This window comes from Quercus suber, unplaced genomic scaffold (assembly GCF_002906115.3).
Source record: "Quercus suber isolate HL8 unplaced genomic scaffold, Cork oak 2.0 scaffold_554, whole genome shotgun sequence".
Lineage (NCBI taxonomy): Eukaryota > Viridiplantae > Streptophyta > Magnoliopsida > Fagales > Fagaceae > Quercus > Quercus suber.
Window position 1 is genome coordinate 335,580 of NW_027070002.1, and position 27,878 is coordinate 363,457.

The following is a 27,878-nucleotide window of genomic DNA, read 5'->3' on the forward strand; positions in this document are numbered from 1 at the left end:
GAAAGATCCCCTAAATCTTCCATTCCTTATTTTAGCTAAAGACCCAGGAATTTCCCTCAGTAATTATTAATTAATAACTTCTTTTTTTATTATAATAAAAAGTAAAAAAGAAAAAGAAAAAGAAGAAGAAGAAGGCATCTACTCAAGGCATTGAGACTTGAGAGCCTTTTGGCTTTTGGCAAGATTTTGGAAAAAAAGACTAAAAGAAGGGGTAGACATGTCAATAGGCAATGCCACCGGCTATAACCCATTACCGGTTAGCGTTGATTCGACGTCGTGTTTACTTAGGACTGAAGGAAATGATTAACATAGTTTTTTTTTTTTTTTTTTTGGTTTATAGTATTAAACTTTTATTTTTTTTTTTCTCAAAAGTACTTTGGTATTTGGACGTGGGGGCATTACATCCCATATATATACGCGGCAAGGAAACGGTCACTTCTCCATATCAATTTTGTGTGCAGTGCGCGCCTGCCGCTCCATTTCTTTTCTTCCATAAACCACAAGGGCCAGAGCTGAAGCTTCCCAAGGCCCACAGATCATATTTGACATAAAAAAAAAAATAATAAAAAATTAAGCTCATATAAAATGCCACAATTTTTGCCATAACTGTTTACATTATAGATTGTGAGTGGTAAAGGAAAAAATAATGAGTTTATATAAAAGTGATAGACAACCAGTCACAATTTATCACGTAAGATAATTGTGACAAAAGTTATAATATTTTATTTGATACTAGAATTACTCACTAGGCATTACTTTTATTTTGAAAAAAAGTTAATGAATGTCATAAAAACATTGATTTATGAAATAATTTTAGATTCTTTTTATGAAATAAGAAAAAAATAAAATTTGGGTAGCTTTTTATACTTTTTATGAAAGTAATATCAAAACTTTCTTAAACATAAAATAGTTCATTATCAAATACTCTATAAGTATCCATTAACCTGACTCATTTATTTTTCAAAGAATAACTTAATTTGAGAATTGAGATTCATATCATCACAAATAGCCATATTGTGTTAGCTCAAATTAGCTTTTGGCCAATGGAGAAGTGTGCTATACGCAGTTGGGTGATGATGTGGTTTTGCATTAGACAAGGATTAACACATTACAATAACTTTGTGGGCTATTGATGGGCACCTTTGTCCTTCAATCCATGGATGCCAATTGAATTGCAGGACTACAGCAAGTCCAAAGTCCAAACAACCATCAGAAATTAACGATAAATTTTCTCTGATTTCATATAGCACATCAGTGATTTATAAAATTACATTGACCCTCCGCTTTGCTAATCAAATCCCACATGTTACTGCAGATATCAGGTCTAATTGGACTACAGATGGATATTAATTACCAAGCCACCTAACTCAGTTTGCTTAAGGTAGTTTAAAAAAGAGGAACTAAAATTTTAATAGATTATAACTCTTCTCACAGGGCGTCACGAGCAGCAATCCGGCATACAATAGCATCTGCAAGTGAGGATATCCCTAGTTCCGGGCCAGTAATCTTATATTGCTGAAAAATGAGAAGTCATTGCTCATTAGTCAATGGAAGCAGCACAAGGAAAAGGAAAGAAAACTGGTAAAGATGTAAGCAAAATCATTGCAAACCTTTTGTATCTGGGCCTGGTTTGCTCTGCCCTTTAACTCCTCCAAGTCAATCTCTTTCCCATGGATAAGTTTCTCAACGGCTTTCACCTGGCAGAATACTAAAATTTACTTATTCCAGAATGGGCAATTACTTTTTACTCAATACCAAATATGATCTGCTACTTCACTCATAAATAGTGATCTCACCTCATCAAGTGTAGCATTGAAACGAGCAGCAAGGATGTAAGTTGTGCTTTCAGAGATGCCACACCTTTTTAAAGATTCTGTTATCTATTCAAAATAGAAGCCTAGAAGTTATCCATCTGACATAACAGAAAAATATGCAAATGAGCCACCATAGTTAACTAGCAAAAAACGATTACATGCTTAGATCCCGAGTAATTGAAAACAAGCTCTGAATGAAGAGTGCGTGTTGTCAATGACTCCCGTGACTTAGACACAAGTGTCTTATGCGCAGCTGCTAGAACAGGGAAAACATCTGGAATCTGTTCATAATTTATTTAGGTGAAATTAGAGAAATCAAACCAAGTGTAGCTTAGAAAAGATAGAGAAATGAAATTGAATGGAAAAACAAGAAATAGGATATAGTATGTATATAAAAAATAATAATCGTACAAGTGATGCATTGAGAAATGCAACTTCTGGTTCCAGTGTTCCAGCTTGCATAGAATCAAGGAGCTCCCTGCATAATAAATAGTTCATAAGGTGCATTTCACTTTTTTTACTTAAATAAGCACTCTATATCGTATGGCCAGATACTCTTAAAAAAGGAAAAAAAAAAAAAATTTCTCATTCTCTGTTTGTTTTGAGAGAAAAAACCAACAAAACTTTCCCAATTTGCATCCTTTCTGGGTGCCATAACCCCATCGATATGTGCCTCTCCATCTTCCTTCTTTGGCTTGTTAGCATCCATTTATCTCTATGTGCAAACTCTCTTTCAATTCCTGACGTTCGAGGTATGTATATCACATTTAACCACAACCATAACATATATAAACATGCACAACATTTTTTTTCTTTTTGTTAATCCAAAACAATTTCATTGATTTACATTATACAATTATATTATGTTCATTCATTTGATGTTATTAAAAATGTATAACACAATTCTTATAAGAGAGAGAGAGAGAGAGAGAGAGAGAGAGAGAGAGAGAGAGAGAGAGAGAGAGAGAGAGAGAGAACACTCTCTATTTGAACAGCCAAATAATTATGTTTTTTTGGGGNTCCAGAATGGGCAATTACTTTTTACTCAATACCAAATATGATCTGCTACTTCACTCATAAATAGTGATCTCACCTCATCAAGTGTAGCATTGAAACGAGCAGCAAGGATGTAAGTTGTGCTTTCAGAGATGCCACACCTTTTTAAAGATTCTGTTATCTATTCAAAATAGAAGCCTAGAAGTTATCCATCTGACATAACAGAAAAATATGCAAATGAGCCACCATAGTTAACTAGCAAAAAACGATTACATGCTTAGATCCCGAGTAATTGAAAACAAGCTCTGAATGAAGAGTGCGTGTTGTCAATGACTCCCGTGACTTAGACACAAGTGTCTTATGCGCAGCTGCTAGAACAGGGAAAACATCTGGAATCTGTTCATAATTTATTTAGGTGAAATTAGAGAAATCAAACCAAGTGTAGCTTAGAAAAGATAGAGAAATGAAATTGAATGGAAAAACAAGAAATAGGATATAGTATGTATATAAAAAATAATAATCGTACAAGTGATGCATTGAGAAATGCAACTTCTGGTTCCAGTGTTCCAGCTTGCATAGAATCAAGGAGCTCCCTGCATAATAAATAGTTCATAAGGTGCATTTCACTTTTTTTACTTAAATAAGCACTCTATATCGTATGGCCAGATACTCTTAAAAAAGGAAAAAAAAAAAAAAAGAGCTATTAAATTTACATGAACACAGAAGGATCTGAGTTGCAAGTGAAATTTTTGACACTGTTCTCATTTAGTATTACTTTTTGATAGGGAACTAAAAAACTTTATTGAAGATTTAGTATCACTTAAAAAGAGTACAACTTAAAAGGTCTGTTCACTTAAAAATGATGCAGAAAGTGTAACCATTTTGGCTAAGTTCACATAACAGTCAAAACAGGATTCTCCTGCCATTTGATTTTGCCTAATGCTACTTTCTCAATCAGAAGTTCTGACTTCTGAGCCCAAGATCCCAAAATCTTAAGAGAAAGAGACTGCTTCCACTTTCATCTCCATCTAATCTAATGGGCAAAAGACATGAACTTGTGTGCCCCCATCCATCGAATTCCTCATAGCCTAGTTCATATCTCCAAGAAAGACCAGCAACACCACACAAGAGATTACAGGATTTTACTTTAAACTTGATTCTTAACAAGGAAAAATCTCAAAAACGACCCTTACTTCTCCCAACAACTGCAGTTCTCCCTAGATCACGTATAAATTATAGTATTGTCTCTATACACAATAACAACCTCCACCACTATTTGCTCTAAATAATGCAACCCAACATTGCTTCACTTCATCCCAGAGCAGAATGACCACCATCAACCCATTAAGAGCCCCATTTAGGCCTGCAACTTTGCTGATAACGCAGAAAAGTTGGCACCTGGCTTTGCGTTATTAAGAAAATTGTGTTTTTGAAACAGTGCATAGATTGGCATCTGGCTTTGCATTTTTGAAACAGTGCAAAAAAGTACCTTTTCAAATTTCAGCTCATGGGGTGCTTTTTTCAACAATTTTTGTTTTTAAAGCAAAACTGTGGCAATTTCACATGCACGAACACTCCAGGAAAAAAAACAACACAAAGTTTCCAAGTAATTTGGGTGGAAATACACTTAATATTAGTATTAACATCAAAATTTAGAAGATATGGTCCAAAAGAAAGCTAGGCCCGGTGCACTTAAAAGAGAAGGATGGAGCCATTTGGTTAGCATCCATTCTGGGTATATACTTGTGTAGCCACTTGGGATGAAATCAGGATGAAGGATGAGGGTCAACCATGGTGGAAGTTAATTTGGTTTTCAGATGCAATTCCTAAACACGGTTTCATTGGCTGGCTTGCTGTCAAAGAGAGGCTGTCAACGAGAATGAGACGAGTGCAGTGGGGATTAACAGGATATAGTGCTTGCATTTTTTTTCGGAGATACATCGAAAGCAAGCGCCATATTTTCTTCGAATGCTCTTTTACACAAAGAAATTGGAAAACTGTAATGAGGCTATGCTTAGTGAATCCTATTCCTACCTTTTGCAAACCTCAAGGGCAGAAGTTTTAGAGCTGCATTATGGATAGTATGGGCTACTGTATACAATGTATGGATTCAAAGAAATAACAGAATCCATGGTGGTGCTATCAAGACATAAGCAGAGATGTTAAAGGCAGAATGGCAACCAGCAACAAAATGAATGGATCCATCCTTTTAAGTACTTTGGGATAAATTGGGACATTAAGAGAACATACTGCAATTCTATGAGGGCTAACAATTGATGGCTCCAGTATGTGTCCCAAAATTTATCATTTAACAATAATACAGATTACATGGACCCACCACTTTTTGTTGACCATTCATAGTCGCACAAATCAACAAGTCATGAAATTAGGTGTGTCTGTACTATTGTTATTGCTTTGTCAGTTGTGTTTGTAAGTGGTTCTACTCTTTGTTTTCAATGAAATTCAGTTGATTTATCAAAAAAAGTTAATCACTCTATATTCCACAAGTGTCTAAACATGAATAGAGAGAGAGAGAGAGAGAGAGAGAGAGAGAGAGAGAGAGAGAGAGAGAGAGAGAGAGAGAGAGAAGACTTTCTATTTGATCAGCCAAATAATTATGTTTTTTTGGGGTCGACTATGGATACTCAATAGATTAATTAAGGTTAGGAATGGAAAAGATTGATACATTCTAGTATCCTTTCAATGTATATAAGTATTTTTTTTCATGCATGCTACAACGTCATTCATTATGAAAATTCAATATGACACATATTTATATTTTTCTCATTGTTTTTCTTGTTATAGGTTTTCTTCTAAATTGTGGTGCAGACCCATCTAACGAAGTAATCACAAATGGTGTCAAATACATCTCAGATGTGGGGTTCACATCATCTGGGAATAGAACACACCTCAAAGCCTCAAACTTGTTGCCTATACTAACCACATTGCGGTATTTTCCCGACCCGACTGCACGAAAATATTGCTATGAGATACCTGTGATCAAAGGAGGGAAGTATTTGCTAAGAACAACGTATTATTATGGACGTTTCGATGGAGGGAAAGAGCCACCCGTATTCGACCAAATTGTAGATGGGACTAAATGGAGCATTGTGAATACTACAGAGGACCATGCCAATGGACTCAGTTCTTTTTATGAGCTTGTGGTGGTTGCCATGGGAAAGATGCTAAGCGTGTGCTTGGCTAGGAATGAGAAGACTATTTCAAGTCCGTTTATCTCAGCTCTTGAGTTGGAGTTCTTAGAGGATTCCTTATATAACACCACAGATTTTGGCAAGTATGCGCTTAGTACAGTTGCGAGGAGTAGCTTTGGAAGTGAGGGGGACATGATTGGGTATGTAGTAGCTAGGGAAATTAGTTTGTTGATTGTTTTCTTTATGTATATGTTTTATCAGTTTTAACTTGTTGCACAAACCAAAATCCTAGCTAAGTGATTTATTTAATGAAATGGAATGCGTAAAGAATTAACATTAATCTTGAAAAGTATCTAATATGGCTTTTATCAATCTAAGGTTTGGAATTAGATTTTAAATGTATCTCTCTATATAGTAAATGAATTAAACCCAAATCATCCATGCCATGTATCCATTGGAAAATGTTAGAGTTACCATAGTTTTATAACTAAAAAAAGCTTTTGAAATGACGTGACTATTAATGTGATTAGTGTCATGTTAATAACATAATAAATAATTTTAAGTTGTTTTTTTTTGTTGTGTTTAAAAGTTGACAATCAATTATGAAACTTATGTAGTAGTTGTATCATCACTATGTATCAATTAGTATTATTACATGTCTTATAATTCTAGGATTTTACAAAGATGTTGTTATTAAATGATCTTGTTAATTCATTGTATGAAAATCAAGAAAATATCAATGGTTTAAACTTGATTGATTTCAAAATATCTTGGCCATGAAACATACATATTATTTGTTAGATTTATTTGAATAGTTGTATATTTTCATCTTCAAAAACAGTATAAAAAAAAACCTTGTAAAAGTAAGTGAACTTGCTAAGAATGATGGACCATGTAATGGACATTATTAACTATTTATAGTTAAAATCATGTCAAAAACAACTAAATGTAATGGTAGTAGTCTTTGATTTAGAATTGTTTCTTTGGTTTCCATATGCAATATTTTTTGTTTAGCAATCGAACAAATGTAAAATGAAGAAAACAAAATGTGGAATAGAAGTTTGAGAGAATTCTGATGGTGAATATCTAAACATATGAACCTAGTTATCCAGATGACCAATTCAACCGTTTATGGCAACCATTCTTGGACAAGAACCCTGTTGTCACAAGCCACTCCAATGTAACTTCTTCAGATTTTTGGAACCTCCCACCAGCACAGGCATTTAGCACAGCAATTTCCACAAGTGGAGTAAAGAAACTCCAAATCATGTGGCCACCTGTGGCGCTTCCTAATACCAGCTACTATATCTCACTCTATTTCCAGGACAATCGGACCCCCAGTCCATATAGCTGGAGAGTTTTTGATGTTTCTCTGAATGACAGGAAATTCTTCACTAATCTTAATGCTACAACAAATGGTGTGACTGTTTACTCGACACAATGGCCTCTATCTGGGCAGACTGAGATTGTCTTGACTCCTACAGATGGGATGCCTGTTGGCCCTTTGATCAATGCTGGTGAGGTCTTTCAGATCGTGCCTCTTGGTGGAAGGACACTCACAAGAGATGGTAGCCCCTTAAGCTTATCTCATTTCTACTTAAGTAAAGCCAAGATACAAATTTTCACAACTGCTAACATGACAGGTTGTGATTGGAACATCTCTTTACACGGATTCACGATCTACACCACTTTTATTAGCAATAATCATATCATGCCACTTCAATAGTTGTGAAAATTTGTCCTTAGACTTATTGCTTCCACTTTATACCTGCAATATATGCTTTTTGGAACCCTTTATGTTGTCTTACTTAACCATTTATTTGTTTTGGTATTTAGTGGTGGCAATGGAAAAGTTAGCTAGAAGCTTTGATAATCCACCTTCTGATTGGAGCGGTGATCCTTGCTTGCCTAAAGAGAATTCATGGACGGGAGTTACATGTTCTATTTTTGGGAAATTTGCTCGTGTTATCGCTGTGTAAGTTTACTTAAAATTGTTACATGAACCAATTTTTATTAATACAGAGATTTCTATGAAACATAATAAAATCACAAGATAAGGTATGCTAGTGGCAGAATTTGGATTCATTGAACTCCTTTTACTAGCCAATCTAAGAAGTATAAAGTATTACAGTTTCACATATCTTTGGGGGGGTTAACTACATGCATTGAAGCTCTATTGCTGTTCAAATAGATTTTGTATTTTAATTGTGAATAGGAGGACCAATCCTTAATCAAGTTAAGTAGTTAGCCATATTCAAGTGTGCTATAGGTAAGATTTTGTTGTGAATTAAGACTGACTTTGATTTTTGTTCGACATGTTTCTTATATGAAGGAATTTAACTAGTGCTGGACTGTCTGGATCACTGTCTTCAAGCATTGACAATTTAACTGCACTCACCCATCTGTAAGCAATCTAGTCCTGTTAATTATGCTACTTGACTACTCCACTAGCTCAATACCACTACATCTTGATGATATTGGGGAGTGATTTGTTTGCAGTTGGCTTGGGGGAAACAATCTCTCAGGCAAAATCCCAGAAATGAGCTCACTGAAGGCACTACAAACTCTGTATGCTAACAAATGTTTTACGTTTTGTTCTTTATTTCGTATAATTTCTCTGCTTCCTTAGATTCATTATTTGTGTGCAACATCTTGATCAATTTGTTTTTCTTTTTTCTACTTTTTTTTATTTATTTATAAATTAACAACAAAATTTCATTCTTATTATTCTAATGAAGGAATTTGGAGAATAACAAGTTTGAAGGAGAGATTCCTCAATCATTGGGACTACTTCAAAAACTACATCAATTGTAAGTATCGCTATCCAAAAAACCTATCAAATACTATAATCTTTTCGTTTGTTTGTTTTGTAATATTTTTTTTTTAGTAGAGATAACAAGTTTAATGAAATGCTTTGTTAATAGATACCTTCAAAATAACAATCTTGATACAAGAATTCCCACCACACTACAAAATAGAAAAGACATGGACATTCTGTAAGCACAATACATCCTCTTTTTCCTCTTAGTTTGCTTTAATACAAATACATCACATTTGCATTTCTATAATCTGCATTGGAAAATGTTTTAGTTTGACTTTTCTGCTAATATACTTAAATTTGACCAAGTCTTGCAACTAAAGGCAAGCTGATAATTATGCTTTTGTTTTAGGGTGTCTTCTTGATATAATTCAAAGAATTTAACATGATCATAAAGAAGGATAGATGAGAGAGGAGCAACATATTCTCTGCACCAGTTTAGGATGAAATTGGGAAGTTTTATGCCTTCGATGAAACTATACAAGTTGTGTCATTGTAAATGATTGCCTTGGAGGAAGGGAAAGAGAGATTAATTAGCCTTGATTTTAGTTCTGCATATTTGTGCCTCTCTTCTCACTTTTTTACTATTTGTCAACAAACCAAATATACAACTTTGGTATGAGTAGCCAAATATATACAACTAACATGTTATATTACATACTTGAAATAACTTTAATCTCTAATGAATGAGTTATTAAAGAAAGTGAGAAACAAATTTTTATGAAAAAATAACTAGTTTTTTTTATAGCTTTTTATATTCCCCAAAATAGTATATAAACAAATGCAGTGGTGGCTCCAAGAATTTTTTTTTAGGATGGTCATTAAAAAATTTTAATCAAAATAAAATTTGAATATATTAACATCACAAAATAAAAACATATGCAAATACATAAAGTTTTAAAATTTCATTTCACAAGTTTTTATATTATGAAATCGTTGTGTGATATAATAGTTTCACTATTAATGTTATCTGCTACATTTTTTTTAATGTACACAATCAAGCAATTATTAAGCTACTGATTTCCCATTCAATTATCAACATATTGCTTAAATAAGTAATAATATAAACAAAATGCATTATCTTTTTTAAAAAAATGTATCACATAAATCCAATAAATTTGGTTAAAGACTAAAGCAAGCACTAATAGACTAGCTATTTGAAAATTGTGCATTTTTTAATGTAAAAAAATAGCAATTTTAAAATATGCCATTTGAAAACATAATTTTAAAAATCACAATTAAACGTTTGACTTGGGTTTTTAGGCTAATTTGTTTGTTTGGGCAATTTTTGAGAAATGCTAAATCCACAATATTTTTGTAACACTTTCACAACAAAGCCTAAGTTTTTATTGGTTCTAATTTGAACTTATCACTAGAATTGATTTTCTATTCAACAATAACAACCTTCAACTTAGGATTTTTTACGAAAATGTTGCAAAAATATTGTAAACATAGCATTTCTCGCAATTTTTTAGTTTAACATTCAACGGACAAAAATTTTGGAAAGGTTGAATTTTATTTTTAATGGACTCAATTGTTATTAAGGGTATTCAAGTTTTTGTAGGATGGTCAAGTTTTATTTTTTTCTAGGATGGTCAAAAGATCCATATTAATTTAAAAATCAAAGAATTTTAAGGTATATTAAAAAAAAAAAAAAGTTAGGGTGGTCATGTGACCACCTTGATTAACCCTTGGCGCCACCTTGAATAAATGCCCTAAAGACACCTGTTGACCGGACCCTTAAAGGAATGGTGCATATATAACTTATTTTTTGATGGCTTTTGTTTACGACTAGTTGATTGCCTTAAAAATAATGGTTAAGATGCATTTAAAGTTTTATTAAATAATATTTTTATACATTTTTTAAAGCCAAATTGTGTACAAATATCCAAAGAAGTACACACAACAACAACAAATTTATGTGTGTAAGCCAATAGATTATTAACAAATATATTATTAAATATTAGTATTGATGTGTATATACCATGTTGTATATGCTAGAGTCGATATAGAAGAGCAAGTATAGAATAAAAACACGAGAACATGAGGGTTACATGGTTTAGCCTTGTTGACCTATGTTCACAAAGGAGACCTTTAAGGGTTACATTTTTATTTTATATATATATATATAAAATTTTTTTTTGAGATAATATAGATAGAAGACATAGCGGATAGGGAAGAAGTGAGTGGGAAGACAAGATTTACAATTCTAGCACTTACAAAAGAGCCTACATTTTTATTTTGTAAGAGTGTAGTACAAGCTTGTGTTATAATGAACCATAATATGAGTATATATAGTAGACTAAATCATAAAATTTTAGTACAAATAGGAGACTTTCTTGTACACAAAGTAGGTGGGCTTAGGGCTATTACAATGGACTAATATGTCTAATATATTTTTAACAGAAATTTTCTTATTCAAAAAATGTATATTACAGCTCATTATTGAACATTTATTAATGCTTAACTTATGTTCTTAGGTACTCATTAACAGAATTAAATTAATTCTAAACTATTGTGTAGCACATTTTTCTATTGTTGCAATCATGATGTGTATGATCATCATCACAATTCGAAAGTTGAAACCCAAAACAAAAGGCCTAAGTGTAGTTCTTTAGTTTGTTTCGAGTTGAATTTCTATATGATATACCTAAGCCAATTTGCTATGCCTTATATGGCAATGTTGTGCATTTCTAAACACGTTCAATAAACTTTCCAAGTTTGTATATACTAAACCACTAACATTTTCACAACGCTTTCATAAAAAATAATAAGTGGTAAATTGCTATTGATTATAATTTGAACTAATCACTAAAGTTACTTTTTAGCCCATTAGTAACAACTATCAATAACAACCAGCTACTTATGGCACGTTTGATAGACTATAATAGACATTGTAATGTAATAACTAATCTTATAGTTTAGTTGTAAAGTTGTTTGGTAAAGTTTTTATTACAAGAAATAATTATTCCTTATGAATAACTATTCCTTAAAATGAGGAATAGTCATTCTTTATTAAAAGGTCTGAATTCCTATTCCTTCACTTAATAACACACTCAATTAAAAAAATTCCCAAAATATCCCCTCTTACCCGCTTTTCCAAAATTTTCATCTCCCTCTCAAAATTTTTCTATCTCCCTCCCTTTTGAAATATTTTATGTCCCTTCTCTCAAAACTTTTCCTACTTTCTACAGGTATGACCTTTCTTTCCTCTCAATTGCTGCTCTCTCTTCTTAAGATTTTTTTTTCTCCCCTACTATATCTTTGTGATTCCACAGGTACTTCCCCCCTTTTTCTTTCTCTCTACTATTTTTTTGTGTTTTCCAAAACTTATTGGCGTCCTTTATGCACTTTGAAAAACAAGCTTAGAAGGAAAAAACAAACAAGAAAATTTATTTGCAATTCAATAGGCTGTTCTGAAATTATATATATTTTTGTTTTGAAACTTTTGTTTTATATTTGCGATTTCAAAAACAATAAAATAGGATTTTTATAAGTATTAACCAACCTGTCGTGTATGAATTACACAAGCAGTCACAAGCAAATTAAAAAATAAAGGAGGCGATAAGACAAAGTTTGAAAGACAGCCACAAGCAAATAAAAAGGATAGAGTTGGAAATAACTCAAAGTCTACTAAGAAGATAAACACCAGAAGATAGATAATAGACAATATGTATAAGATTCAAACTTGTATTTAAATATGCCTATTTATCACTTGTAAATTTATTTAAATTATAGACTTATTGTAAATTGTAAAGTGCTATTTATACATTAAATGAAAATCGCTCAAGTACGATTGATAAACTAAAGTTTCTCAAATATTTTCATATAGCTTGTTTATGCCAAATTAGCTAATGTTGGGTTAAGAGCAAAACCCGATATTGAATCAAGAGTGAGGACTTTGAAAAAATTGAGTATTTTACCATTGTTCAAGTAAGATTGTAGTTTGTTGGTCAAATTTTACAACTGTGGGACACTTGATTGAAGAGCCACAATAATTTTTGAAAGACCAATTGATTACTTATGTAGCTACTTCTATACAATGAAATGAAAGCAATTTTATTTACAAAAAAGAAGAAGAAGAGAGATTGGGTTTGTTGGAGGTCCTTTGTTCAAGATTGGGTTCGTTAAACTAATTCTTATCAAGTGTATTTGTAATTTTATAATAAGGGTATTTTAGACAATTTAATTTTAAATGTTTTATTCCATTGTCTTTGGGATTTTGTCACCAAACAAATGAATAATATTAAGTATTACATTACAGCATCTTATATTCCTTGTAATACTTATTCCTATTCCTATGTAATTACCGTTACAGTCTACCAAATGTACCCTTAGAATTTATTGTGAAAATGTTGTGGACATAATAGTTTTCTTACTAAAAATGTGAGTGCTAAAATGAACCAGGTTCAATTTGGTCAATTAATTATTAACTATATCAATTTAGTCCTTAAACTTTCAAGATTAAATGAATTTCGTAATTGGATCTCATTTTTCATTTAAACAAAATTAACTTCTTTTATTAAGAAAAGCGTAAAAAATATATATATATATATATATATAATTGAAGGGCTAAACTAATAATTCAACCAAGTTTAGGTTATATTAAAAAAATCCCATCAAAGTTGGAAGTTGGAATAGTTGAAGAGAGTTGTTACGTCAACCACATTTTTACAACAAATCATAGGTGGTTTAGTTGTTATTAGTTCAAATTTGAACCTAACACTAAAATTACTTTTTTGCGTCAACAATAATAACCAGTAACAATCTGTCAATTAGGATTTGTTATGAAAATATTTTCAAAATATTGTAGACATATCTATATATATAATAATAGGTGAAGCAAAGAGAAAATCCAATTAGATTTCAATTGGATTCTCAATTTTGCGCCACTTGTCCTAACCAAAACTCAAAAAAAAATCTAATTAAATTATAAATTTAACTCCAATTTTGTGTCATGTATCTTTTCTAAATTTTCTAATTTTTGTGCCCAAATAAATGATGCATTAACATTTAACATGGAAGCTAAGAAAACTACAATGATAATGCTCATTAGCGTAAGTAAGAACATCTTACCTGTACACTTTTATAGAGATTATAAATTGGACTCCAATTTTGTGTTATGTATTTTATCTAAATTTTCTAATTTTTGTGCCCAAATAAATGATGTATTAACATTTAACACGAAAGCCAAGAAAACCACAATGATAATACTCATTGGCCTAAGCAAGAACGTTTCATTTGCACACTTTTATGGGTGATTTCAATATAGTCTGGAACTCTTCTAATCCTACAACCAAAACCAAGGGGTCCAACAAGAAAGACTACAAAAGCAAAATATCATCTCCTCCTAATTCCATATCGTCATCCCATGTCTCCTCCTCTTTCAACCTCTACCAACTAGATTCACACACTACCCTCTCTTCCTCCTTATGAATTTCTTAGAGTAAGGTCGGGTTCAAACACAATGTTCAATCCCACTCTTCCTTACTTCACACTCTCATACATTAGCGCTTCATATCCGCCTCCGAAAAGATTCCAAATTCAATGATCAATTTTTATTTTTTAATGTCCCTTTATATTTTTTAAATAATAAAATACAATATTCTCTTTTTTCTTCACTGTAGCATCACTTAAATAATAAAATGCAATATTCTTTTTTTTTTTTATTCATTGTTTTATCTAATGTCATCCTATGTATGATAAACCAAAAAAATAAAAAAGACCAATAGCATTACTTAAATAATAAAATGCAATATATATTTTTCATTGTTTGATTTAATTCTATCGTCCGTCTAATAAACCCAAAAAAAACAAGAACAAAACCAAAAAAAAAATTTGGCCAATAGCATCATTACAATTAACCAGTCCCGTGCGGTAGCACGGGGTTACATACTAGTTATTCCTCATAGTTGAATCATATTATGTATGGAATTTAGGCAGCTAAAACGACAAAGATTTCGTTGTCGTTTGCATAGTTTCACTTGTCTTCAGTTGCACGTGACTACGTGGACCTTGTCTTAAACTTAAATCCAATCTTAACCCTCAGAACCCAAACCCAAACCCAAACAAACCTCCACTTCACAAAGTTCACAGAACCAGTTCTTTCTTTCCCCCAAGAAAAAAAAAAAAAAAAAAAAACTGAAAAAACTAACCAAACAACAACCAACTGTCACCGCGTTTTTTCCACCACCAAAAACGGTAGCGTTTCGAATGTTCGTCACAAACCCTAGCTCCCTCTTCTTCTCAGCTAAGCTCTCCGCCCTCCGCTGCCGAGCCTCCGCCGCCGACATAAATCCGACGGGCCCCACATTCCCTCGCAAATGGTTCCAATTCCCCTCCATCTCCGCCTCCTCCGCCGATATCTCCATCGGAATCGGAATCGACTCCGACTCCGCCGCTAACGACGGCTCGGCTCGGCGCGCCGGCAAAAATGGCGGCAAAGTGAATGCGAAAGAGAAGAAATGGTCGCGTGACAGAGAGAGCTACTTGACTGACAATAGCGACGCTCTTCCACTGCCAATGACTTATCCTGATTCTTCTCCGGTCCCACCCGAAGTTGTCGATCAACGGCTCCGATGCAATCCTGTAGTTGAGGTTTTTATTTCCTACTTACTCTGTTTGTTTCAAGGGAAAATCTTATGCGAAGAATTTTCCTTGGTAGCATCAAAAAAAAAAAAAAAAAAGCTAAAAGATTATCTCTTAACTTTTCTTATTTAGGTTAACATGACTTAGAACTGTTTTCCACTAAAATTTTTTAGAAAATAACTCTTGTTTTATGGGAAGCTAAATAAGGAAATTCAAGGTATAGTTTTCTAACTTATTTTAAGGAAGCTAAATAAGGAAAGTCAAGGTATAGTTTTCTAACTTATTTTGAGGTTGCTACTTAACGATGGAAAATGATATAGTTTTCTAGAAAAATGTTTTTTGGAATATAATTAATTTTTTAGAAAATGTTAATATGGAAACAAACACAACATAAAAAGTCATATTTACTACCTTTTTGGCTGAGTGGAGGAATACGAACATTCTCGAATTTCATTGGTTTAAAAAGTGAATGAGAGATATACTTGGTTAATAGGATGTTGTTTAATCAACCAACTCATATAGTAGTCTCAGTAGGGGTTCGTGTAACCGAACCCCAATTGTTGAGCTGAGATATTTGAAACCCTGCACGTCTCCATTGGATTGGAAACACCAGGAGATGTTAGTTGAGCTACAAGACTCTTGCGCTTGTCCTTCTTGTTTTTTTGTTTAAAGTTACATTTCCAAAGTTTATTTCCGGCTTATTCAGCATGTATACTACTTTTTAAAGCTTTACATTTTCAATAAGTCCATGATGGCAACGTTGTTACAACGTTTTTTCTTGACAGTTTACATGCTTGTTGGGATTGGAGCATTGACCCATGTGAAACTGATGTTACTCTAATCACAATCAATCTTATTAATAGTTGTGAAAAATGTTGTATCACTAGTATTGCTTTTACTTTTTTCGAGGTATGCCCAACTTCAATTTTAAGCCCATTAAGGATCTATAACCAAACACATTGGTGTGGGACTAAGACTTTTTTTTGGGTAAGTTATACACGTGTTGAGTGTATTAGTGAAGTTTGATTTTAGCTAGAGCTCATTGAAATATTAGGGAAGTCCCAAAGAAGCTTCTTTTTAAAAAGAAAAAAAGAAAAGAAAAAAATTAGGTGTCTAGATTGAAAGGAGACCTCTGTAGTTCCCCTTAGGCACACACACCCCAAAAATAAAAAAGAAAAAATAGAAAAAGAAAATCATTGGATTTTGATCCATTTTTGGATTTGTAGGACTGTAAGGAAGTTGTGTACGAATGGACTGGAAAGTGTCGAAGTTGCCAAGGATCGGGACTTGTCAGCTATTATAATAAAAGAGGAAAAGAGACTATCTGCAAATGCATACCTTGTCAGGGAATAGGTATTCTTCTTCTTTACTAGCACTGCAAAAAGAGTTGTTTTTTTAGTGTTTATAACATGTTGATATTTCTTTAGCTCAAGTTGTTATTTTTGAATGAATAGGCTTGAATAGTGGGGTATTTTTTCTGGAGTGAAGTACATGCTTATATTCTCACCCACTTTGTACTTTTAGTTGTAGTTGAGACCCTATTATGATATATTTTCTAGAAACAGATTACATACCAACTAGGAGAGACTTACAGGATTCATGAAAGTAGAGATTTACAGGATTCGTGAAACTGAACTAACAACATCCCCATGAAAAAAAAATGTGCATGGAGCTTGAGAATAATTATTTTTGATAAGGCATGGAGCTTGAGAATTATTGCTTTAAGATTAAGATGGGGGATGGTTTGTATATGGTTATTCATAAATACAAGCATTATACCAGTTTGAAGCAGGCACCAAGAAACACAAATGAGTAGATTATGAAAGTGCTCATATGACGTATAATGTTAATCTTGGTTTTAACTTTTAAAAGATCACACGTGTCATAATATTTCTATTGGTTCTCAAGTACCCATTTTTCTGCATCAATTTCTTGATGTATTAAAATTTTACCTGTATGAGAAGTTTCGTAGTAATTTCCTCGGGGAGGTGGACCTTGACAGCCTAACTCAACTTGCTTGCCAACAGAATAACCTATGGATAAAAGCTTAAGCATTTCCACCACCAACTTTGGAATATTCCTTATGGTAGATAATATTGTTGTGCTTTTCTAGATTCTAAATCAGCTAAGTTGGCCACAGCTTTCTTTTCCATATAACCATCTGGAAATATTTAGATGGTACTTTTTGCCCATTCAACTTTGCTAGATTCTTTTAAGTGTACCATTCCTTATTCCTTCTTCTTTTCAGGTTTCTCATACCATGTAAAATAGGTATAGTAAGGCCACTAAGTTCTTCACCAGTAGGCATTCACTCAACTTTCATGTTCCAGTCATTGGGATTTGATACTATCAGCACAACAGCATGTTCATGATATCTAAACATTGATCACATGTAAAAAGAAAGAGTAAAGTAGAAAAAAAATGAAACAATTGACCTCAAACTGCTGTGTGGTACAGTAGGATGATTGTAGCTTGAGACATTTGATCATGCAATCAAGTAATGATAGTAAATTGTTCACTGAAGTATTTTTTATGATAATCATTTCAGTTATAAGTGCATCAATGTTCCAAACATGTAAAATCATATCTTACTTAGTAGGAGAATTTCAAGATTTTATGTTTTGTCTTAGGTCTGCAAGCTGTTGTAATGTACAAAATGACATTTGGAGATTATTCGTAAATAATTATTGCTAGTTTAAGTGATAGCTTACCAGTTGTTGAGCAATGGCGCATCCTACAAGAATATAATTTATAATAATCCAAGTTTTATAATAATCCAAGAATATAATTTATAATAATACAAGAATATAATTTACCCGTTGCTATGGATCTATGGTCTATGGTTTTGGGTTTATTTGGAGTATCTTGGGCTATGCCTCATACTGTTTTGGGGCTGTTAGGGTGTTGACAAGGCAGCTTTGGTCGTCGTCGAAATGGTTCTATATGGTCCATCATTCCTCATGGCTTAATGTGGTGTCTTTGGAGGGAGAGAAATAGTTGTTGTTTTGAAGATATTGAGAGATCTATTCCGGACCTCTAGCTTTTCTTTTTTAGAACTTTGTTGGATTGGTTGTTTGCTTTGCAAAACAAATCTTTCCCTTCTTATTTTGTTTTCCTAGATTCTTGCAATTTTTGTTTTCGATTTGTTGTCCCCTTGTTCACTCCCTGTGTACTAGGGTGTTTCCTTTTTGATATCAATTTATCTTATTAGTTATCAAAAAAAAAAAAAAAGTTTTATGCATCTTGAAATAGCTCAATTAATGAAAACACATAACATAGAAAAATTAAACTTCCAAGCGATAATTTATGGAAGTGAGTAGAGTTTCTTCAAAGTGACTTTGATATGGACTTGCTTCTAATGCCAACCGTGCTGGATATATTGATTTGAAACTGAGTCGTTTGGTTTCTCCTTTTTCTGGTTGATATGTACTGATGATTTCATTTGTCTACATGTGCTTGTTGTGGGTTAAAGTTTAGAAGGATTTATACTTATAAAAATAAAAAAATAAAAAAAATAAGGAGGATTTATAGACTTAGGGTTTAGAGTTGAAGAAGAAAAGGTTAAGGCTCCAAATTGGCTATGGTTCAATGAGTTTTTTTTTTTTTTTTTTAAATATTATTATTTATTTATGGTTATTTGGTAGAGAAAGTATGTGGGGCTTTTTGGTTTTTGATAGGTAAGAGGAAGGTCTTGATTGGGGGTTGTAAGGAAGAAGGAAAAAAGAGAAATATATGATGTTCAAGGGCTATATAAATAGTACCCATGAACAATAGTATGAGAAAGAGAAGAAGTAAATAGAGAAGAGAAAGGGAGAAAAGAACAATAAGGCCAATGTGCCTCAATACTAAAAACACTCAATATTTTTTTGGTCTACTCTATCTATTTCAAAGTACAACATTGAGCATAAATTTATATAAAGATTCCTTCTTGTACACTAGTAGTATTAGAACTCCTAGTTTGACCAATATATTAAAAGCTTACTAAGTTAATTACTAGTAAAATATTAACATGGACTCAGCAAAGAGAAAATCTAAGATATTTTAGGATCTCCTAAAAAGTTCTAGACTCGACTAAACTACCAAAATATCTATAATTTGCTAGGATTGCTAAAACTATAGTTTTTCCCCCAAAACAAAATCGATCATAACTTGTTAAATAAAAACCTAAATTAAAAATTGTTTTAACTAGAAGACGCATATAACTAGACCTTTAAACCACACTACTTTTACTTCAATTGACTTCACACGTGATTAATCTTGAATAGACAAATTTACGAAGTAGTAACACATTTATCTTCCCTGGCTGCATCACTCTGGTTTTGATAAGCCACCCATTGTTGGACAGCTAAAGTTTAATATTTCAAGAAAGACCTAACTACCAAAAGTTTATGGGAGACATGTAGCATGATACGAAAGATATATAGAACAATTTAATTTATTAGTTAATTAAATGTAGCATTGTTGTGTCGAGGAATGTAAGGGGCATAATTTCCAAGAACCTTGTAGCACAGTGGCACTGTCTAGGTCTCTTTTACAAAGAGAACCAAGGTTCAAATCCCACCTCCTCCACTTGATGTAACCATTGAATTACTCAAAAAAAATTGTAAGGGGACATAGATGACTCATGCATTTCTGTGAAGCTTTTGAATCACCCAAGTCCATACCTGTTTGGAAATAGTTTTGGTTGAAGGGTTAGGCTACTCCCTGGTCTCTAGGGCATGAAGGTTGTTTTTTTTCAACATTGTGGTCAATGAGTTCTATCGTTGGAGTGCTGTTTAAGTTTCAGACTGTCTATGATAGGATGGATACAAAAAACACATGGTTTTGAAGAATTAAAATTTTCACTTGGTTAAATGGAATTTTATGAAGATGCATTGAAGCCTGAAACCAGGGATTTCTACAATGAAAATTTTGGTTTTCAATATGTGGCTCTCATAGGGTTGAGATCCTTGAGGTTCTGTGCTTTCATCATGAATTGTTTGTGATTATTGGTCACAACATATCAGATGGATATTGAAGGGTTAGGCTAGTCTGCTAATTTGATCTCTAGTCTCTAAGGTATAATGGGTGTGGTTTCAACAGTGTGGTCAATGAGTTTTATGGTCAGAGGGCTGTCAAGTTTCAGTCATGATTTATTATGGGATGAATTTATGAAGATGCGTTGAAATCTGAAACCAGGATCTACATTGGAATTTTTGAATTATCCTTCTGTGGCTCTCAGTAGAATTGAGGCCCTGCTTTTATCATGAATTGTTTATTGAAGTAGGTCAGTCAACACGTCAGATGAATATGGAAGCTCCAAGTAACACATTACACAAGTTCCTTTTTCTTCAGAATTAAATCAAGTAATGTGCATGATGCATTTATCTTTTTACATAGCCGATGAATTCTAGGTTTTAGAAGTATATGATTAAATGATTAAATTTACCATATTCTAATAACTTATATTGTTGGGACAATCGGTAATTTAACATGGTATCAGAGTAAGAGATCCTGATAGCTTAAGGGGGAGTGTTAGAAATATGTGATTAAATGATTAAATTTACCATATTTTAATAGCTTAAGTTATTGGAACAATACAGTGAGCCATTGTCTTCTCACTCTTTGTTGAGTTTTCCTTAGCTTGCCAATTTAATTTCCTGTAAGTGGAAAGCTAAGACCAAGAAAACAGTCTGTCAACAACTTCTGCATTCTTTCTTTGATATATTTGAAGGGAGGGAAATATAAAGATATTTGATTGCGTAGAAGTTCTGTTCAAGTTGAGGATATTTTCCTTTTTTAATTTTATTATTATTTAAATCTAGGGATCTTTATTCTTCTTAGAGGGGTTAAAGAATTTCATGATCTATAGACTTTCTAGATTCCTTAGGTCATGGATGTTGCTTTCTGTGTATACCTTCCGTGTCCACTTGCTTTTCCTTATCAAATATGTAGCTTTAGTTTTCAAATTGTTATTATTATTCAGAAATTTTCTTGTGAATTCTACCTAGTAAATTGCTATATGTTTCCTCCATGGATTTGTATGTGTGGAGTGTTAAATTCTCTTTAATTGTGGATGTTTGATTAGAATAGTTAGTGGTTCTGGAGTTCACACACAAACATTCGTGATTGCAGGATATGTGCAGAAGATAACAGCTCGCACGGACATTGAAGTAATGGAGGATTTGGATAATGGAAAACCACCATGACTGAATCAATATATAGTTTTTATTATTTATTTATTTTTTTCCAACTCGGGAATAATACTTTACCATTGTTTTGATGAGTTGTACTTTCTCCCTCAAACTTTCTTCATAGTTTTCATGTAATAACCTTTTAGGTTCACCCCTTGAAAGATAAAAGCTAAATGCTATTACACACTATTTTACACATTTATACACGCACATTGAAATTGTGACTTGAAGTCATGATTTTCCAGTACTCAAAAAGATAAATGCCTCAAACAGTGGACTAAAAAAATTGGATTAGAACCTTAAGGATAACAGTGGGTGTGGGTGGAGGAATTTCTAACTCATGGAAAATTTTGGGAGGCGGGGGATCAGCTTGAAAAACGGTTGGTACATATTAGACATGCTAACCCAACGGATTAAAACACCATTTTACGGTAAGCCTAGCAAAAATCAATTAGCAAAAGCTCCTTTTTTTGTTGTTGTAATCATAAGTTGATAGAATTAATTTATTAAGGACAAAACTTAGGTACATCACATTACATTTTTTGAATAAATTTAAACATATAACTACATTGAATTTAAATGTTCTAAAAAAAAGTAATAGAGCACCAGCAAGTTGGCAAACTGATGCATTATAAGGTCTACAAGTAATAACCCGATTCAATTCCAAGTAATTCTGACATGAACCCGATCATAACCCAATCCCAATCGAGTTAAACCTGAATCCAACTTAACCCAAGTAATTATTTGGTCTACTTAAATCCCAATCAAGTTAAACCCTAATCCAACCTAACCCAAATAATTATTCATTCGGTTTACTCAAAAAAGGAGAGATCACAGGACAAGCCAAAAAAGAGAATTAAAACCTTCTCAAAGAAATACTTTATTTTTTTGCCACTATCGCTTTTCCACAAACCTCATCTGTTCATCGTACTTATCACTACAGAATATATTGTTACGTGTTCTACCTTTAGGTTGAAAAGAAAACAAACGAAATGCCTTACCTCAAATTTCTGCTTTATCCTGCTACCAATGGGAAAAGAATAATCGATCTTTTCAAGTATCCCAAACTGGCTTACTCTGCAATCTGCATATAAATAGGAAGACATTTTGCCATAACACATTGAAGGCTGATAGAACTTAGAAGTTCAAATCTAACATAAATTTTAGTGTCTCCCCCACTCATCAACTGGGAAACAACATCACACAAATGTCAAAGATGAGCTTCCTAGAATTCCAATATAACCTCTCCAAAAGAAAGTTCTTGCGAAAGCCATCCCATTTGTTCTCCTTTCGGGACAGGCAAAGCTCAGACTTAAGACTTGCTTTCGAGCCGAATTTAGATGAGATGAAGCAAGTGTTTGATAAGTTTGATTCCAACAGAGATGGGAAGATTTCTCAGCAAGAGTACAAGGCCATGTTGAGAGCTATGGGAAAAGACCACATGATTGGAGATGTGCCAAATATTTTCAAAGTGGTTGATTTGGATGGTGATGGTTTTATTAATTTCAAAGAGTTCATGGATGTCCAAAAGAAAGGTGGTGGGGTTAGAACTTTGGACATACAGGGTGCATTTCGAACGTTTGATTTGAATGGTGATGGGAAAATAAGCCCAGATGAAGTTTTGGCCATGTTAAGGAAGCTTGGGGAGAGATGCACCATAGAGGACTGCAAGAGAATGGTGAGAGCAGTGGACACTGATGGAGATGGTATGGTTAACATGGATGAATTCATGACTATGATGACTCAGAACATGCAGCATCGTTAGAAGGGTCTAGCTGTGTGAGTAGAAGGGGCTTCTTTTGGTTAGATTGGCTAGATTCCATTGTAAAAGATTTGCCCAAAAAAATCAATGTAAAAGTATTTTACTAATGTAGTTTTTATTTTAATTTATTTAATTTTCCTCCAGTGAAATATACGAAACAAACCAGAAAGATAATGTTGTTAATTTAGTCACAAAAAGAAAGATACACAAACCATAAAAAGAACACTTAATTGTCTTAATAGTCTTTTTAGTGCGGAAGAAAAGGTAAAAATGGCAATGTAGAGAAGATAAAGATAACTAAAAAGTAGTTAACTGGCCAACTTTAATAAAGTAATTTAATTTTTTTTAATATAACTTTAATAAAATTACTATTTTTGTTACTAGTTAGCACTTTACTTTTTGCAAATGAGTCCAATTATACTTGGAGGTTATTTGTGGCTAAAGAAGAATCTTGTTATTAATGTAGTCACAAAAATTAAGATACATAGGCCATAAAAACAATGATGTGTTTGTTTGGAGGTGAAACAGGTGGATGCAAAACTTTGGAGAGAAAATGGGAAGAAAATTTTTTTTGGAATGTGTTAAGTTGGGTGAGAGAGAAGGAAAATAAATGGTAGAGCTTAAGTGTTTTCTCTCTAGACCCACCAAAATGTTTTCTTCTCAAAATAAAGAGAAAACTGAGTGGAGATATATTTTTTCTTGATTGACAAAAATGCCCATGTCCATGTGCATGTGTAAATGGGCTTCGTTCAGTTGCCTCTTTTTCTATTCTATTTTTTTTTGGGCAGTAACGTTGCCTTTTCTTTTTCTTTTGATTTTCTAGGGCTTGGGCGTGATAGTTGTTTTTTTTATTATTTTAAACTAGACGTGATTTTTTTTGGGACATGATTTTTTTTTATAATAAATTTGGGTTGCTTTAAAAAAAAAAAAAATTATTTGTCACTTTTTTGTTTTAATTGGGTATCATTCTTTAATAAGGATATATGAGTAAATTTGTTCAAACTTATTTTTTTCCATCTCTCCACTTTTCCACTCTTAACCAAACAAAAATGACAGAAATTAAAATATTTTCTATCCTCTCACTTTTCCATCCTCTCACAATTTTTTATCCTCCCACTTTTCCACCCCTCCAACCAAACGGTTACTTTATATCAGATAGTTGTGTTTTTACTATGAAGAGAGGAAAAATGCGATAGTAATTATTAACTAGCCAACTTTAATAAAGTAACTTAACTTTACTAAGTAACTTTAATAAAATGCTAACTGTGATGATGGAATTGTATGGTCTTCTTCCTCCTCAAACTCTTTCGAACCTAGGAAGAAGTAGAAGAGGAGAAAAAATATGGTATGAAGAAAAAAAAAAGAGAAAAGAAAGAAAAGAATAAAGGGTGGTCTAACTTTGAGTGTGACAAGTTTGTACAGTGAGTCCCACATATCATGTGTTATTACCAAAATGTCATTTAACTCATAACTCAAAATTTGAAAAATATCAAAATGTTATTTTCAATTCTCATCACTCATTCTCAATATTTTGAGTTATGAGTAATAAGAATTGAGTGAAGAGAATTAAACCAAAAAATACTTGCACCATTGTGGCCCACATTTTTGAGAATTGAGCGGTGAAAATTGAGTTTTGAGTGGTTGTGCAGGTTTCTAATGAAGAGAGGCAACGTAGGCCCAGTATTATAATATGGCTTAGGCACTTCTTCAACCTAGGCACTTCATCTTTAATCGCTTCATCCTTAGTCACGTCATGTGGGTCAGTATTATCATGTGGTTGCTGTTGATAAGTTAGTCTGTATAGTCCATGTTACGCACTCTCTTAAACACTCTCTTCCTTTAAAAAATTTCATTTTCCTGCCAATCCTTAAACCGAAAATCCGAACTGTAAAGGTTGGTCAATGCAATCAAACCCACGGGTTTTCACTCGAAAACTCTTTCAGCAATTGTAAGAAGCACATTCTTTGACATGCATTGTAGAACAGAGGATGAAGCAACTGCAGAATAGCAAAGAACTCTGGGCATTCAAGAAATATTTCAAAAAAAAAAAAAAAACAACTTGAAGCCAATTGAAAGTCGTTTCTATAATCGCTTCATCCTTAGTCACGTCATGTGGGTCAGTATTATCATGTGGTTGCTGTTGATAAGTTAGTCTGTATAGTCCATGTTACGCACTCTCTTAAACACTCTCTTCCTTTAAAAAATTTCATTTTCCTGCCAATCCTTAAACCGAAAATCCGAACTGTAAAGGTTGGTCAATGCAATCAAACCCACGGGTTTTCACTCGAAAACTCTTTCAGCAATTGTAAGAAGCACATTCTTTGACATGCATTGTAGAACAGAGGATGAAGCAACTGCAGAATAGCAAAGAACTCTGGGCATTCAAGAAATATTTCAAAAAAAAAAAAAAAAACAACTTGAAGCCAATTGAAAGTCGTTTCTCATAATCTGGAATTTCTTTGGCTATGACCATGGCCACCATCCTACATACATGGTGTAAGTCAGTTTCTATCCCTGACTGATTGTAGTGGTTTTACCAAGCTTACCACAGGGAAAAGGAAAACTAACACTATAGTTTTTATGAATTCGAATCCCATGCAGCAAATTCCCTGCAAATTTTTTTTTTTCATATGCATTCTGCATAATACCTTACCGATATCAAGAAAAATTCTTCCTCCTTCATCACTGAAATGTAAGATAGCTTGATTGTCTGGATCAACTTCCCACATTTTTGGGAGTCTATTCAAAAAATTTTCAAAACTCTGCAAAATAAAGTTTGATATTACTAACAATATTTAAAAATTGCTAACTTTAAAATAAAAACATCAAACAAAAAACTTACGTTCACATCGTTAGTTGGCTTTGGTATATCTTTTCTTGTGACCGGCGGTTCTACATTGAATTTAAATGCATAAAGAGAATTAAGTTTTGGAAAGTGTGAAATATTGGTGAATTGCTTTACAATCCTACCGTCAACACAAATACAACACCACTGGAATTTAAAAATTATTAAAAAAATTATTATTTATATAATAATAGTAAAAATATGTTTATTTATATAAAAAAGCATATGTTACTTTTATATTAATAAGCATATTTTTAATAAATATATGCTTATTAATATAATGGTAAACATATGTTATTAATATATTTTTATTATGTGTTACTTTTATTAATAAATTATTAAATATATTTTCTATATATTGCTAAGCATATTTTTTCATATAATAATAAACATATACCAATTTAAGAGTAACGAGAGACTCAAAGAGAGTTTGAGATGAGTTTAGGATTTTTTTTTTATTTTTATTTTTTTTTTAACTAGGATGTCAAACAGTGTGTTTTGACAAAAAAAATTTACTTTTTTTTTTTAACACTTATTTCGCCTCGGACGCATGTCCAGCTGCATCCTCAGCTGTGCGTATCGAATGCGAGTGCACCGACCCAATCAGCGCACCCATGCTTTCCAGACTATGAGACTTAAGGGGAAAATTAAGTTTAGTAATCTTTGTGGAAATTTAGCAAGGGTAATATTACAATTTCGTTATAACATCAGTAAAAAGAACAATGAATAAAAATTACAATACTTGTGTAAGAACTTGCACCAAACAAAAACTTACCGGTGGTGGTGGTTCCACATTGAATTGAGTTACATACCTACCGTCAACACAAATACAACACCACTAAAATTTAAAAAAGAATAATAAATGAAATTATTAGAAGTAACACATGCTTAAATAAAAACTAGGAAGCACGGGTGCGGTGCGGCGACTTGGCAATTTTTGAAAAAGTAGGGTGCAGCAGGATACGTTTATTAATAAATTATTAAATATATTTTTATTTATATTTTATATATATTGCTAAGCATATTTTTTCATATAATTTGACAAATATATAATAACTAAATAAGAAATCAACTCACAACTTATATAAAAAACTAAAAAATAGGATAATAGAAACAGATTGAGGGACATATATAGAGTGAGCTAAAGAGATCAAAGAGCATGTGAAAAAGAGATGGAATTGTTGTAAATAAGGGAATTTTCTAATATTAATAATAATACTAATAAATTTGCTAATGTAATTATGGTTCAAAAGAAACCTTTTTTTAGGTGATGGTGTTTTTGTAAATAAGGAAATGTGTAATGGCGTTTATAAATCATACACCTTCCTAGAAGTTTCCTTTTTCCAATTCACCCCCACCCCCACCCCCACCCCACTTGACTCTCTCTTTTATGTATCTACCACGATTGTCAAAATCAGGATCCTACGTAAGATCGTGGGATGTAAGTGGAATCATGGATCGTAAGATCGGATTGTGAATCGTAAGATCTAACATTATTTGAGAAAAAAGAAAAAAGAAAAAAACAAATTGGTATGTTAAATAATCACTTAAATTATACATTCATAAAAAATAAAATATTTGCATCCACTTAATGTAATTACCATGCATCATTACATCCATTTGTAAGCATCATTTAAGATGTCAAAAATATCAAAACGTAACACTCTATTGGGATTTTTTTTTTTTTCAACTAACACTCTATCTCGCTACATTAGAATAGCAAAACTTGA

At 32.7% G+C, this 27,878-nt stretch overlaps 5 protein-coding genes across 5 annotated transcripts; 3 read left to right on the forward strand and 2 right to left on the reverse strand.

Moving 5' to 3' along the window:
- Positions 1-1,216: 1,216 nt before the first annotated feature.
- On the reverse strand, positions 1,217-2,336 carry LOC136061399 (uncharacterized). Its single transcript, XM_065764358.1, has 5 exons — positions 2,226-2,336; positions 1,973-2,095; positions 1,797-1,880; positions 1,611-1,697; positions 1,217-1,515 (listed from the first exon to the last, which is right to left on the reverse strand). Exons 1-5 carry the CDS (start codon positions 2,319-2,321, stop codon positions 1,429-1,431), a joined length of 477 nt encoding a protein of 158 aa, XP_065620430.1. The 5' UTR covers positions 2,322-2,336; the 3' UTR covers positions 1,217-1,428.
- Positions 2,337-2,402: 66 nt separating this feature from the next.
- On the forward strand, positions 2,403-9,420 carry LOC112024433 (receptor-like protein kinase At3g21340). Its single transcript, XM_024057067.2, has 9 exons — positions 2,403-2,566; positions 5,616-6,162; positions 7,067-7,530; positions 7,799-7,937; positions 8,295-8,366; positions 8,462-8,530; positions 8,701-8,772; positions 8,887-8,958; positions 9,133-9,420. Exons 1-9 carry the CDS (start codon positions 2,482-2,484, stop codon positions 9,143-9,145), a joined length of 1,533 nt encoding a protein of 510 aa, XP_023912835.1. The 5' UTR covers positions 2,403-2,481; the 3' UTR covers positions 9,146-9,420.
- LOC112024432 (uncharacterized) lies at positions 2,855-3,447 on the reverse strand. Its single transcript, XM_065764384.1, has 3 exons — positions 3,337-3,447; positions 3,084-3,206; positions 2,855-2,991 (listed from the first exon to the last, which is right to left on the reverse strand). The coding sequence occupies exons 1-3, from the start codon at positions 3,430-3,432 to the stop codon at positions 2,860-2,862; spliced, it is 351 nt and encodes a 116-aa protein (XP_065620456.1). The 5' UTR covers positions 3,433-3,447; the 3' UTR covers positions 2,855-2,859.
- Positions 9,421-14,689: 5,269 nt separating the features above from the next.
- Positions 14,690-21,771, forward strand: LOC112024441 (protein disulfide-isomerase SCO2). Its single transcript, XM_024057078.2, has 3 exons — positions 14,690-15,377; positions 16,595-16,721; positions 21,483-21,771. Exons 1-3 carry the CDS (start codon positions 14,994-14,996, stop codon positions 21,554-21,556), a joined length of 585 nt encoding a protein of 194 aa, XP_023912846.1. The 5' UTR covers positions 14,690-14,993; the 3' UTR covers positions 21,557-21,771.
- Positions 21,772-22,642: 871 nt separating this feature from the next.
- On the forward strand, positions 22,643-23,431 carry LOC112024415 (calmodulin-like protein 30). Its single transcript, XM_024057051.2, has one exon. It carries the CDS (start codon positions 22,749-22,751, stop codon positions 23,304-23,306), a length of 558 nt encoding a protein of 185 aa, XP_023912819.2. The 5' UTR covers positions 22,643-22,748; the 3' UTR covers positions 23,307-23,431.
- The last annotated feature ends 4,447 nt before the right edge of the window (positions 23,432-27,878 follow it).